This window comes from Macadamia integrifolia, unplaced genomic scaffold (assembly GCF_013358625.1).
Source record: "Macadamia integrifolia cultivar HAES 741 unplaced genomic scaffold, SCU_Mint_v3 scaffold2282, whole genome shotgun sequence".
NCBI classification, from domain to species: Eukaryota; Viridiplantae; Streptophyta; class Magnoliopsida; order Proteales; family Proteaceae; genus Macadamia; species Macadamia integrifolia.
In genome coordinates this window covers 75,683-91,299 of record NW_024868611.1, presented here as the reverse complement: position 1 = coordinate 91,299, position 15,617 = coordinate 75,683, and the positions used below count along the sequence as shown (strand labels likewise).

General features: G+C 42.3%; 1 protein-coding gene across 1 annotated transcript; it reads right to left on the bottom strand.

Moving 5' to 3' along the window:
• Nucleotides 1-10,827: 10,827 nt before the first annotated feature.
• On the bottom strand, nucleotides 10,828-15,317 carry LOC122066176. Its single transcript, XM_042629991.1, has 2 exons — nucleotides 14,825-15,317; nucleotides 10,828-10,946 (listed from the first exon to the last, which is right to left on the bottom strand). Exons 1-2 carry the CDS (start codon nucleotides 15,315-15,317, stop codon nucleotides 10,828-10,830), a joined length of 612 nt encoding a protein of 203 aa, XP_042485925.1.
• Between the last annotated feature and the right edge of the window lie 300 nt (nucleotides 15,318-15,617).

Genomic DNA, 15,617 nt, shown 5'->3' with positions numbered 1-15,617 from the left:
TGCGGGTTTCCATTGTAGTTTGGATCCAATTATCGATTCCGGCCATGAATTGGTTCTGTCTTTTCGCAACTTCCTGCATCATATTATTCATGAGCGGCGAGCAGCGATGGAGCCAGGGGTGCATTTTGGGGTCTACCCCGATTCCATGTAAGGGAAGCGAGGTGACGGGTGTGACTGGGATCGGGACTAGGTGTTTCGACGAACCTGGGGTTTTTGGTGCATATAAGTATTTTTGTTGGAACGTTAGTACATAACCAATGGAATGCGTAGAATGTCTCCATTGCTGATAAAATGATCTTGTCAGTATTGGTATAAATGAATTCTTTCCCTCACGTTCCGGCTATAATGGAAACCCCTCGAGTCTAAAAGCCGCTTGGCGTTCCACCCAGTTTCAACAATGCACTTCTCGGATCGAGAAAGCAGAACTGCTTGATGTTGCATATTCGAACTCATTAAAGCCCGATTCGCATCATTATTCTCGATAAAAGGAATGAGGGAAGCCCCAATAGAAAAATATTAGAAGGGAAAATGCTTCGAAGATGAACCTGTTCCCATGCAATAGTCAGGAATTCTTGACGGTATCGAGCTGGAACAACCTGTTCTTCCGAAATAACCCTGATTTAACACCAAAAGATTTCCCGCCGCTACATATAGTATTCATCTTACTTGGTGATAATAAAGCATTCGTACCTCTTTGGATCTCTCAGATATTTCATGAAACGGGCTTTTCTAGAGACCAGCGATTGCAGCAGATAAATGAAAAAGAAACAAGAAGGGATGACATCACCAATAAGATCTTAGCCTCAAAACAAAGGGGGATATGGAGAATTGGTAGATGCTACGAGACTTGATTGGATTGAGTCTTGGTATGGAAACCTACTAAGTGAAAACATTCAAATTCAGAGAAACCCTGGAAGTAAAAATGGGCAAGGGAGCTCCTCCAACCTATTCCCCACCTTTCCTTGGCGATTTCACGATCGATTAGCGCCCTCTACACATCTAAGGTGAGTTCTCTTCCTTCTCTAACATAGGTTTTTGGATTCTTCTCTGTAAGATTTGTTTCACTCTTCTAACTTAGGTTTTACTCTCTAAAACCTTAGGAATATTACTGAAATCATGTCCAGACGTCCTATTTGTACTCACTGCCATTGCACAAGAGCAACAAGACATTCTCGAAGAGGCACAGTACAACCAACTACTATTTCGCTCTATGGCCGAACAAGACCATTGGGAGAACTTTGAGTTTTGGAATGTGGACCCGGGAAAGTACTTAAAGACTAGGGATTTTCGACAGTACCGCCTTTGCCAACGCTTTGAGGTAGTTGGGTGGTATCGTATCCTAAAGCCCAACCAGAGATACTACCCAAAGCTGGTAAGGTTTTTCTATTCTAACCTCCAGTGCGTGAACCGCGGCACGGAAGAGATGCGGATCACTTCCTATCTAAAGGGTGTTGAAATCTACTTCGACATGAGATAGTTGGCCAACATTCTGATGGTCGACAACATAGGAGAACTGGTCTATTGCCCTCCTCGGACTCGATCTTATGAGTTCCAGAATCCCGATGTTCTTTAAAAGATGAACAATATTCTCACTAAGGCTACTTTTAGGTGGGATCGCACCGTCAACTACCAAGCTACCCCAAAAGTTTTTTGTAGGGCAGTTCAGTTGAATGTTCTTCCTACCTGTGGCCACTATGATGAGGTGTCAGTGCTGCATGCCTATGTGATGTACTGTGTGTACATAGGGGTGCAGGTTCGCCTTCCCTACCTACTAATGTGGACTATGGTGACCAAGTCTGATGGAGGGACATGAAGGGCTGGAAATCTATGCTATGGGTGGATTCTGACTAATGTGTTCCTCTGATTTGGGGTGGACTTGCAAGGTGAGGAGTACTTAGGGGCCAATGTTATAGACTTCAACCAGGATTCCCTAAAGAAGATGACTCTGAATATGAGTTAGGTCTCACCCGATGAGGCTGAGGAAGAACAACTAATGGAGGTGGAGGGCCAACTGGGAGGTGATGCCGGGGTTATTGGTGGAGGTGCTAAGGAAGATGGTGGAGATGTTGATGGGGCTGGTGGTGGTGCTGGTTGACGTGCTAGTGGGGTTGGTGGTGGTGATGGTGGTGTTCCACCACTTGAACCACAGACTATGGGTTCCACTGTTGCCTCCTCTTCTCGTAGCCTTAGGGGCACTTATGGTCTCAATGATATGATGGCCCGCTTGGACACCACCACAAACTTATTGAGGAGGATGAACATCTGTCTTGAGAGCATGGACAAGAATTACCGTCTCATGGATAATAGGGTGGCTTCCCTTGAGGCACAGATGCAGGCGATGGTCTTTCACCTCGCCATTCCTGTGCCACCTCTAGGAGTACATGGTCAGAATCAAAACTAGGCTCAAGCCAAGGACAGTATCAGTAGGAGTAGTGGCCTTTGTTGCCACTGTTGTTTTAGGATTTCTCAGTTTATGCTTTCTTTACAATTATGTTCTAGATGTTAGTTGAAGTTTACTTTCTGTCATTTGCTTTTGTTATTTGAATTTCATAGATTTAGGCTAGTTAGGATTTCCAGCTTTCTATCTTTTATTTTATGAAAAGGGTGTAAGCTTATGTATTCAAGTTCTTTATCTAATGAAATGGCTTTGACACCTATGCTTGTCTCCTAGTTGTGCAATTCTATTAATTATTTTCTTTGAAGTTTTTATTTTCAATCCTAATCCCCAAATCATGGTTCGGCTGAGATTGTGAGTTAAGGCAGAGCATCACGTTCTGATACCAAGCTGTCTACCGAATCCATTTAAGAACCTTATTTAAGGGTTTATAGTTTATGACAAGTCTGGGTACACCTCTTTCAATCTCAGCATTATTGTTTACATAAAATGCAGTACAACTCCAGGGAGACTTACTTGGTCTAATAAGACCTTTCGCAAGAAGTTCAGAGATTTCCATCTAACAAGTTTCCCTTAAAAGATTAGGCATTTGAGCTGCCCGAGCTTTAGTGGGAATTTGACTTTCAGAAAAGTTATCTTCGCATGGAAGAGTAACAATATGTGTTTTCCTAGACCAAAATGCCATTGGAATGTCTGAATAGACTTCTTTTCCAAGTTGAGCTTGAAAGTTTTTAACTCTAACTTGAAAACTAGGGTCATCAATTTTTTGTTGTATACTCTTTTGTTGAGTCCTGACTGATGGTTATACTCCTGAGTCCTGATTGATGGTTAAGAAGATATTTTGTAGATTTTGTTTCTCAGTCTACCTAACATTTTTTTCTTTTCTTTCCCATTAGGTTGGTCTACGTACTCTAATTGTTCAATGTGGTTAATCCTCTTGGCGCATGATTCTTTGCTGATAATTAACTAAAATTTGTTGTGTTCATGGATGCATGCTTTCTTCTGGCTATGTTCTGGATTGCTTTCTTTAGGGTTTGTGTCAGTGAAATATATTTCTATCATGAATTTTTTCTAATTAGATCATATAAAGATCAAAGTCGCAAGGGTCGAAGATATCCAAGCACAACTACTTTACTTGGGGATTACCAACCTTTTCCTAATGATCTTGTTCTCACAGTTGTAACAAACTTTTAAAACAATGAATCCATCCAGTAGCTTAACTTCTTAAGCACAAGAGCTCGTTACCGTATCTTAACTTCTTAAGCGATCCGCCGGATCTGGCCCAACCCACGTGTCTTTTTGGCAGGTTTTCTTATTTTTCGCAGACCACCTTTTATCTTATATATTCACTCTACCCCCCAAACCTTTCTTTATTTCTGTATAGCTCTGTCTCTCTCTCTCTCTCTCAAAATCTCTTTCTCTCTATAACGCCGTCTATGTTTCTCGTTTCTGCTATCTTCTTTAGAGTGCCAATTTCAGTCCAAAACCTTCTCTGCAAGGTACAACTTTTAGTTACCCATTTATACAATTATCTTTTGTTACTGGTTTTCTAAAACTAATTTACAAGCTTCATTAATGGTGATTTAAACCAATGTTTATGATTTTCTTTGCCTTTTATCGGAATCCTTTCCTCTTCAAACCTTTTCTTTTCATTCTGCTTTGATTGATTCTGATAATGTGGGTTTTTGTTGTTTCGCGTTGTGGGACCACTTTGGCAGTGAGACATTTGTTGTTTCTAATTATGTAATCAGCATTTGTGTTTTTTTTTTTTTTTTTTTTTTTATTTATTTATATATAGGATTTATCATACGTAGTGTGATGACATTTTCTGGTAGGATTCATAATATATATATTTTCTTTTGGTTAACATATATGATCTCTCCGCTATCATTCAATTCTTGGTGTTCCATGTTTGTGTTGAGTGCAATATTCGTTCCTACATAGAGGTGATCGATGCAAGATTAATTAGCATATTTTTTACTTCTTTGATGCACCTCAAACTGTGATCGTGCAAGAGATTGTCCCTGGCCTTCTTACTTTAGAATTTACGATTACCTAAATTCTCCCTCTCTCTCTCCTATGTACTATATATATACTCATTAAATTAATTGATTTGGTTTTTTAATTTGTTGATTATTTTCAGAGTCAGTCAATGGACGCACCAATGTTGCCTGCTGGATTTAGGTTTGATCCCTTAGATAGACAACTGATACTTTACTATCTGAGGAGAAAGGTTAGAACACCTTGTTTCAAGGTCCCATACATCAACGAAGTTGATGTCTATAACTCTCGTCCGAGAGACCTTATTACTCAAGGTACTTACCTACTCTTTTTTTCTTAAATATTTAACTCATCATTATAATAAATAATCTCTACTGTTCTTGTTCTTAACTTCTTATTGTTATTGGTGGCCGGTGTGTAGCTCATGGTGGAGATGGTTCATCATCATCCACAAGAAGAAATAAAAATATGAATCAATATTATTACTTTTTCATGCAGAGGAAGAGAAAGTACGAACAAGGAAAGTCTACTAGGGTAAGTCGAGAAGTCAAAAATGGAGCGTCATGGAAGGCTAATAGTGGAGAACAGAATGTGAAAGATTACAAATCTGGTAAAGAGATTGGTTTTAAGACAACTCTTGTTTATTATAAGGATAAAAATCCAGAGTCTAAAACCAATTGGATAATGCATGAGTATTGTTTAATAACCCAAGAATCCATACAACAGGTATGTATATGTAATTTTTTTTTAATGTTATTATTCATCATATAAATGTTGTTTTTCTTATAGTGCATCATGAACTAATTGATTATAATATCATATGGATGATTCTGTTATTCCTCATTTATGCAATATGAGTGGGTAATATGTAGATTATATTCTTAGGACTTGGGAGGTGAAGAATAAGGAAATTGGTAAAGATGATGAAGACATGCATGAAGTTCCTGAAGCTCCTACAATTGATCAACAAGAAAATGGAGTACAACTGCAAGGACAAGATGACAAATGTTGCATTAATAATCAACAAGGTGATGATAGTGAAGATTCATGGTCATACTATGCGATTCTCTTGCCATCGCATATTGAAGAAGATTTTCTGAAGTAGTCAACAATCATGGTTTGAGTAGCTCTATACAATGAAGATATGGGTTTAAAGAATAGGAAAAAAAAAGTATTTATCGGTTACTTTTAATTAGGATTTGGTTTCCTGCTAATGGCAATGCCGAAGGTGGGTTTTAGATTTCATATTTTCTTTTGTTGGAGGCATAAGTGGGGAGCTGTCGTAACCTCCACGTTGGGTCTTGTAGTGTTTTGTACTTCTTCTTATTCATAGTGAAATCCAGGCTGAGCATCCACCCTGCTCCAGAGTTTTTCCCTACCTAGGGTTTTCTCCGTCATCAAAAGCTGTGGGTTTAAGTTTTCTCTATTTTTTTTTTTCGACAGAAGCTATGTTTATTTCAAGCATATTGACAAGTAAGCTCTATGGTGCCTATCTAGGGATCAATAATTCGATACTACATGATGCGAAAAAAATTGATCGGATGACATTCCCTGCGGTTCCTGGTGCTCCAGCCGACCTGCACAGAAGAGACGACAGGGGAGAGCCGGGTTGACCCGACGGGGGACTCTCCGATGCCTAAGCCAGATCTTTCCACAGTGGATGCTCAAAAGTGTTTTTCCAGTAAAAGGAGTGAGTGGTCCCTCCTCTACGATGGAGGCTTACCTTGGTATTTATAGGCTGTTGATGGAGAGAGAAGGAAGGGCATTGGTGGAGAGTCCTGTTCAGGCGTAGAGTCCTTGAGGGGAGTGGTTCCATGATTCTAGGAATATTCTGGGTTCCAGGGAATATTCTGAGAATATTCTCCATTGATCTCAGAAGTGCAACTCATGAGAGGGGTGGACGCCTCTGATGACGTGTAGTGGATAGAGTCCTACCCCCGTGATCAGGGATCACGTCCCTTGAATGTAGGATTAGATGCATGCACGTTTCTGGGTGCCTTACTTGACTGTGCCGAGCTGAGGTGACAGGTTGGTCAAGCCGAGGTGAATGGTAGCACGGCTTGATGAGGGCCAGGGTGACAGCACTCCTGATAGAGGGCCGAGGTGGCAGCAAGGCCTGATGGAAGATCGATGTGGCAGCACGGCCTGATGGAGGGCCAAGGTGGTAGCACGGCTTGATGAGATGCCGAGGTGGTAGCACGGCCTGATGGGGGCTGAGGTGGCAACACGGCCTGATGAAGGGCCGAGACAGTAGCACGGCATGACTTGATGGAGGGCCAAGGTAGCAGCACGACCTGATTGAGGGCCGAGATGGAAGCGCGGCCTAATGAGATGCCGAGGTGGCAGCACGGCCTGATGGAGGGCCGAGGTGGAGGCACGACCTGTTGGAGGGCCGAGATGGCAGCACGCCCTGATGAGATGCTGAGGTAGAAGCATGGCCTGATGGAGGGCCAAGGTGGCAGCACGGCCTGTTGGAGGGCCGAGGTGGAAGCACGGCCTGATGGGATGCCGAGATGGTAGCACGGTCTGATGGAGGGCCGACGTGCAGGATTGGTCAGGACAATCCCTGTGTCACACCCCGCCTCCATTCACCTGAAGGTTGGCGACATGGACATGCACACGTATCCACCATCCATCCAGGATCCACGATGCAGTACTTTAAGTTCATAAGATTATGAAATGAATTCTAAAATCACATACTTATAATATAAATAAAATATATATCAACTGGTGATTTCTATCGATATTTACCATATTTACACAAAAAGAATGTTTTCACATCTTAATCATAATTACAGTTATGCCCCCATTGGGCAGCATCTTGTTAAGTACAAAAAGAATAAAAAAATAGAAGATGATACTCCCATCCTCAGAGTGCTCCAAATGCACAATCATCGCACACACATCCATCCTCTTGTGTAATCAGCTCCTCATCCCAGAGGTCGCCTCCGTAGAGAGCCGGGACCTCGATTATAATTTCCAAAGGTTTTCCTGAATCAACATCTAAAAAGGGGCAACAACAGGGGGTGAGCTTCCACGAAGCCCAGTGAGGGTAACACACAAGCAATCATGACAATCCAAGAAAATGCAACAGTATGAATATTCATGCCCGACCACATCAATATGAATGCAATTATGTGAGTGTAATGACGTGATCCATTTATTATCAAGCAATTCTAAGCAACAATTTCTAAGTCCAAAGGGGGTATAAGTGCTACTGCAATGTAGGTGTTATCCCCAGTCATGAATGTACGTTATCAGTCCTCAGGGATACTAGCTAGTTACGAGTCAGAAGCGTGTCGGTTTCGAAACCACATCGTTACCCGGCAAACCCCTATTAATAACCCTCCCATGATACCATTACATCGAATCCAACATCGCATGTAGGGTATACCCGTCACCGAATCAAACATCGCGTGAGGGTTTGTCATGATGCTGGCATCTTTGCACCTCAGTCACCGGAAATCATCCCCAACCACGGACCGTCAAATGAGAGGATTAGCCAATACGTAAACCCCTATTGGCAAGGGTTGTAGCACTAGGGTGGTTTTCCTAGCCCAATGCATTCTAATATGCCACAACATAATTCAATCACACTCACACACTCACACACACCTTGAGCATGCAGTGCCACCGGCACCAACCATTGGCCACCCTACACCCCAGTCACATACACACACTCACCCTAAGCATGCAGTGCCGTCGACACCAACCGTTGGCCACCCTGCACCCCAGTCACACATATAGACACACACACACCCTGAGCATGCAGTGCCACTGGCACCAACCGTTAGCCACCCTACACCCCAGTCACACACCCACACGCACACATGCACCCTAAGCATGCAGTGCCACCGGCACCAACCATTGGCCACCCTGCACCCCAGTAACACACACACTCACCCTGAGCATGCAGTGCCGCCGGCACCAACCGTTGGCCACCCTGCACCCCAGTCACACACACACACCCACACATGCACAATCATAATCCACATTCTCATGCCACATCAACACCATATATAAGGAATAATATAATAATATGCAAAATGATAAAATTCATTCACATATGCATTATGATGCAATCATTCCATAAAAACACACAAAATCCCCTCACCTCGTGTTCTAGATGGCGGTAAATAGTTGATGGTTTTGTGTTGAGTGTCCCCGTCACTTCTCGGTTCCACTCCTAGGATACATAGTGTTTTTAGGTTACTCGGTTATTCATAGAGGAGTGGGACACTAAGACTCGTGCCCCAAATAAAAGGATTAAAAATTAACTTTAAAATGGTTCACCGATGGATGGTTCCTGCCTTTACCGGCTGGCCGGTGACCATCCACCAGTGAAGGTAAAATTGGGGTTTTCTTGCCCAGATCAGCCCTATTGGCCCTGTGGCCCCTGTGTATGGTGGTGGAAATACGTATTTTTCAGTGGGGTGTCATTTCCCAACTCCATTCCCCTTTTTCCTTCTTTTGTTTAGTTTACAAATTGGGTTTCGTGATTTTAGGATTGGTTTTTCATGTAAGGTATCCTCACACACTTCACTTAGCTTAGGTTTAGTGAAATTAGTGAGTGGTTCAACATAGGGTTTCAAGGTACACCCAATTTCCTCAATACACAAGTCTAGGTTAGGATACATTGGGGAAGACTTAGGTTGATCTCATGGAATGGTCATTAATGGCTCATGAGATCACTCTCACACACCATACCTAGGTTTAATTTCATTTTCCCCAACTTAGGGTTAGGTTAGGGTGTTAGGTCATAGAGGATTTGTTCAAATTCCCAAATCCTAGGGTTTTTGGTAGGGATTTCATAAGGATTTGTCCTTAGACCCAAGGTTGAGTAAATAACCTTGCCAATGTAGGTCTCTTACTCTAATTTCCCTCTTCCATTATGTAGTATTTATTGTTGGGTAGGTGAAATTTGGTTGGGTCTCCATTACTCCCAATAAAGAGTGAAATGGGAAGGAGAGAGAGAGATAGATAGAGATTTTTGTGTGTGTGGAGAGATGAGCATATGGGCTTACCTCAAGAATGGAGCCCTAGCCTTCCTCCTTCCTTCCTCTCCTTCTCCTTCTTCTTCTTCTTCTTCTTTCTCCCTTTCCTTCTTTCTATTTTGGTAGGAGAAGAAATGTATGGTAAGAGCCCTATTTATAGCCATTAAGTCCCAGTAAGGGCTGTTTGGGGAATTAATGGGTTTTTACCCAATACCGGGTTATTCCGTTATTCAGCACTAACAGGCCCACCTTAGGGTGTCTGGATACTTTAATCTATTCCCCAATAGGTTGTACCAACTATTGGGGGTGGTTTGATGTGCACAGGTGCGAAGATCCGGGTCCTACGGCAAATTAGCCCATTTTCAGCCAGTATTCTCACCAGAGGGTGTTCACCGGTGGATGGAGCATCCACCGGTGACCATCAGCTGGTGAACGCTGAACTGGTCACTTTGTATGGTGATTTCTCCTCTGTTTGAGTGGGGCCTTCTCCAGGGTTTTTAGTGTGTGTGAGGTTCAACTGACCTTTCCCTTCGGGTCCGAAATCCCTTCCAATTACTTAAGCATGGGTAGTAGGTGCAAGTGGGGTCGCCCTTCCTTCCTCGGCAAAAGATGGATGCAACCCAGTGCTCACTGGTACTGGTGTCCTCCGGCGTCGCACCTGAACATTAAATAGGAAGTTTTAGGGTTCGGGTATAACATTCCCCTTCCTTACAAGAAATTTCGTCCTCGAAATTTGACGTACCTGGTGATCCAAACAACTGAGGATATTTCTTCTTCATTTCCTCCTCACGTTCCCAAGACGCTTCTTGTCTGGAGTGATTCCTCCACTTGACTAGTACATAAGAAATAGTCTGATTGTGGAGAATGTGGTCTCTCCGGTCAATGATTTCTTCTGGCTGTTCTACATACTTCTAATCAGCGTCAAGTTCCAAGGGTACATGTGTTAAAATATGAGTTGGATCAGAAACGTACTTCTTGAGCATGGAAACATGAAACACATTATGAGCTACTTCTAAGTCGGGTGGCATAGTGACCCGGTAAGCTACTATTCCGACTCGACCCAATATTTCATAAGGTCCCATGTATCGAGGACTTAGCTTTCCCTTCTTGCCAAACCTCTTCACTCCTCTCATTGGGGATACTTTTAGAAAAATTTTATCGCCCACCTCAAACTCTAGGTGCTTTCGTCTGACATCTGCATAGTTTTTCTGTCTTGATTGAGTCGCCTTAATTCTCTCCATGATTACATCCACTTTCTCATAAGTGGCCTAGATCAGTTCTGGGCCTAGGATCCTCCTTTCTCCAACTTCATCCCAATACAAAGGTGTTCTGCATTTCTTACCATACTGGGCTTCATAATGTGCCATGCCTATAGTAGCCTTGTAGCTATTATTGTAGGAGAACTCTATGAGTGACAAGTGCTCATCCCAACTATAGCTAATATCCAATACACAAGCCCACAACATATCCTCTAGGGTCTGTATAGTCCTCTCTGACTGCCCATCTATCTGTGGATGGAATGCTGTGCTGAAATTCAGTTGGGTCCCCATTGCTGTCTGTAGACAATTCCAAAAGTTAGAGATGAATATGGCATCGCGGTCAAAGACAATACTTGTTGGTACCCTGTGTAATCGGACAATATTGTCAACATACAGTTGAGCCAACTTTTCCATGGAGTAAGTAATCTTTATGGGGATGAAGTGGGCCACCTTGGTCAGTCGGTCTACAATTACCCAGATGGTGTCATTCCCTTTCTGAGTACGTGGCAATCCTGTTGATGAGCACATTTATGTGTGAAATCTAGGGTAGTAAAACATGCATTTTACATATTTATAATAGAGCTACCTTGGGTTTTACTCTCTTTTTGCAGGTTTTATATTTTTAAGGCCTTAAGGACTATCGGATGCTATATCTTCAATTTTACACGTAAAGAGGTCCTATTTCTTTTCATGGTTACGAAGAGGATGAAATTCTGAGCAAGATGGATGTGTTCAATTAAAAGTACACATTCGTTTGGTCACCCGTACAAATGATTATTCTTTTCGGGTCAGAAAAAGAATAATGGATTAGAACTGAACCGAGATGTAGAACCAGCCCATTTGCAGTTGTCCCAAAGGTACAAGGAATAGTTTAAATGCCAACAAGGATCAATGGACCACATCCTTAAGTGATTGAAGATTTGTTTTTGGTAACAACAACTACCTAGTGTAGTTGGTGAGCTATGGTGTACAAAATTCCCTTGCTCACCAAGAGGTCTCAAGTTCGAATCCCGTGGTTGTTTTTTTTAGAGAATTTTGTTGAAGATTTCTTGTTTTTCACTCACTTAAAGCACTAAGGGCATGGAGGGGATTTCCACATNCCCTTATAAGAGTGACTCTCTGGTCAAGTAGGGAATCTCATATTATGATGCATCCCTCGGGCTAAGTAGAGAAACCTACTTGTGAGTCTCTCTCTAGCTTTATCCCCTTTCTTTTACTTTATTTTTATTTCAGCATTTTTTTCCTTTATTTATTTATTTATTTTTAATTGCGTGGGTTATTTATTTTCAGTTATTTATTTATTTAATTTTAATTGCGTGGCTTGCATCTTTAAATTCTTAGATGACGAATGGTTAGGACGTTATTTTAGATACATATGTTTAGGACGGTAATTAGAATTAGATCACAACCATTAATCAGTTCACTTTTGCATTATTAAAAGAAATAAAAAATAAAGTGGTTGATCTCCCTGTGTTCGACCCGTAGCTGGTCCGTACGCTTGCGGTTACATTTTAAATCTCAAACACCTGTGACAAAATCCATGGTAATATTTTCCTATTTCCATTCTGGTATGGGTAGGGGTTGTAATAAGCCGGGTGGCCTTTGCCTTTCTGCTTTGATCTGTTGACAATTCAAGCATTTGGCTACATGGGTGGCTACATCAGTTTTCATGCCACACCACCGATAGGACTTCTTCAAATCCTTGTACAGTTTTGCACTACCTGGATGGATGGAGTAGGGTGAATTGTGAGCTTCTTTCAATATTAATTCCCTCATCTCTTCATCCTTTAGTACGCAAAGTCTATCTTTAAACTTGAGGACCCCATCTTCAGTCAACTTGAAATTTAAATCTTTTTGTCTTCCTTCTTTGATATCGCTTACTATTTTCTGAAGATCCTCATCTAGTACTTGGGAGACTTGGATTTTCTCCATTAATGACGGTTGTATCATAAGTGCGGCCAAGGTCACTGTCGCCTCATTCGTTAGTAGTTCCAAATCCATTCTTCTAGCTTCCTCAATCAACTATTCATTCATAGTCAAGGTTGCTAGGGATAGAGTCTGAGACTTCCTGCTCAATGCATCAGCCACTACATTGGCCTTCCCCGGATGGTAATGGATGGTGCAGTCATAATCCTTCATCAGTTCCAACCATCTTCTTTGTCTCATATTCAGCTTCTTTTAGGTGAAAAAGTATTTCAAACTCTTATGATCGTTGTAGATCTCACTCTTTTCCCCATATAAATAATGCTGCCAGATCTTTAAAGAAAAAATAACCGCTGCTAACTCCAAGTCATGAGTGGGGTAATTCTTTTCATAGTCCTTCAGCTATCGAGATGCATATGCTACCACCTTGTTATTTTGAATCAACACACAGCCTAAGCCCAACTTGGATGCATCACTATATACTACCATTCCAGCGTTGCCTTTTAGAATAGTGAGTACTGGAGCTATTATTAATTTCCGCTTCAATTCCTGGAAACTTTCTTCACATTCCTTAGACCATTCAAATTTCACTCCCTTCCGTGTTAGTCGAGTCATAGGTCCAGAAATGCGTGAGAAATTTTTGATGAACCTTCTGTAGTACCCTGCTAACCCCAGGAAACTATGAATTTCACCTACATTCTTAGGTGCCTCCCATTCTATCACAGCCTTTACCTTTCCAGGAGCAACTTTAATGCCCTTCTCTGAGACAACATGCCCTAAGAAATGCACTTGTGTAAGCCAAAACTCACACATTTACTGAATTTTGCATACAACTGCTTCTCTCTCAATCTCTGAAGGGCAATCTCAAATGGTAGCATGTTCCTCCCTGCTCTTCGAATAGATCAAAATATCATCAATGAACACGATGACAAAGTTGTCTAACATATCGTGGAATACTCTATTCATCAACTCCATGAACACTGCAGGGGCATTGGTTAGTCCAAATGGCATAACTAGGAACTCATAGTGTCCATATCGAGTCCTGAAAGCTATCTTCCTGATGTCACCCTCTTTGATCTTGAGTTGATGATAACCAGATCTAAGGTCAATTTTGGAAAACGTGGTTGCACCTTGCAATTGATCAAAGAGATCATTGATTCTAGGCAACGGATACCTATTCTTGATAGTTAGCTTATTGAGTTCCCTATAGTCTGTGCACATTCTCATACTCCCATCCTTCTTCCTAACAAAGAGTACCGGTGCTCCCCATGGGGACACACTAGGTCGGATGAACCCTTTCTCCAATAAATCTTGTAATTGTTCCTTCAACTCCTTCAGTTCTGAAAGTGCCATCCTATATGGAGCTTTTGATATAGGTGCTGCCCCAGGGATCAGATCAATAGTGAATTCAGTCTCTCGGTCCGGGGGTAGTCTAGGTAAGTCGTCAGGAAAGATGTTTGAAAATTCTCTCACTACTTCTATTTCCTCTACCGACTTATTCTCCTCAGTTGTGTCAATCACAGATGCCAAATAAGCCTCACATCCTTGCTCTAGTAATCTTCTCACTTCAAGTGCAGATATCACTAGTTTCTTGGACTTCTTGACTTTTCTCCCTTTGTAAACAAACTCACCTCCTTCTCGAAGTTTGAATACAATTTTCTTCTCAGCACATAAAACACATGCCCTATAGGCAGATAACCAATCCATACCTAAGATAACATCGAAGTCATGCATCTCTAATTTAATCAAATGGGCAATCAAGTCCCGTCCACAGACTTGAATAGGGCACGGCTCATAAATCTCCTCTAATCCTACCTCACTCCCAGTTGGTGTGCTAACTACTAACTTGTGTGTTAACATTTTTGGCTTAATATTCATCTTAGCGGCAAAAGTGGGGGATACAAATGAATGTGATGCACCAGTATCAAACAAAATATATGCAGGGGCCATCGATATCAACAACGTACCTGTGACCACTCCAGGCGATGCCTCCGCTTCCTCAGTAGTCAGTGCAAACACTTTCCCTTGCAGTCTAGCTCCCTGTGGTGCCTAAGTCGGACGGGTGGTGGATAATGGATGCACTGATTTGGTTGGTCCTACATAGGGGTCACCCGGTCTCCTCTGTGAGCAATTCCTTACAAAGTGACCCGTTTGTTGACAGATAAAACACCTTAAGGGGACAGTCTGAGATTGTGCTACCATAGGTCTAGGTGGTGGTGGTGCTTGTCCTGTTTCTGATCTTCTAAACTGACCTGAGGCTGCACTAGAATATGTCCCCTTACCAAACCTGCTAGGTGCCACTGTCCTCTTCCCTTGGATGGTATGATAGTTCTCTCTTTGTTTATCCTCAATGGATTTGGTAGCCTGAACCACCTGGGCATAATTGTGGAGGTACTGAGCCACTAACATAGCCCCTATAGTGGGTCTTAACCCTTTCTCAAATCTCTTCACCTTTGCCTGATCCCCCTTCAAATGCTCAGGTGCGAAGAAGAACAACTTCTCAAAATCTTGTTGATATTCCAATACAGAGTTGGACCCTTGTTTCAGCTCCATGAACTCTATTTCCTTTCTCTCCCTCATACTGTCTGGGAAGTAGTTGTTGTAGAACTCCACTTTAAAGTGTTCCCATGTGAGGTTAGGCTGTAGGGCCACTAGGATGGGTTTAGTGGACTTCCACCATGCATTTGCCTCATTTTTTAGTTGGTAGTCAGCACACATCAGTTTCTGTTCTTCAGTGAGGGTCATTACCTTAAATGCCTTTTACATTCCCTTTACCCATTTGGTGGGTGCCAAAGGATCCTGCGCAATCCCACCAAAGTAGGGAGGCCTAAACTGGAACGTTTCCATCACTTTCACGTTGTCCATCGGCAGTATGACTTGGCTCTGTGGCATCATTTGCCCCTGTGTTAGTGGTACATCAGGTCGTGGGTCATATTGTACATTGGAGCCCTCTGGGTGGGTTGTGTGGTGAGCCATTGGTGCTGGGACTTGTTGTGCCTGGGGAATAGTGGTAGAAGCAACGTTAGGTACTAGCTATGTCTGTGG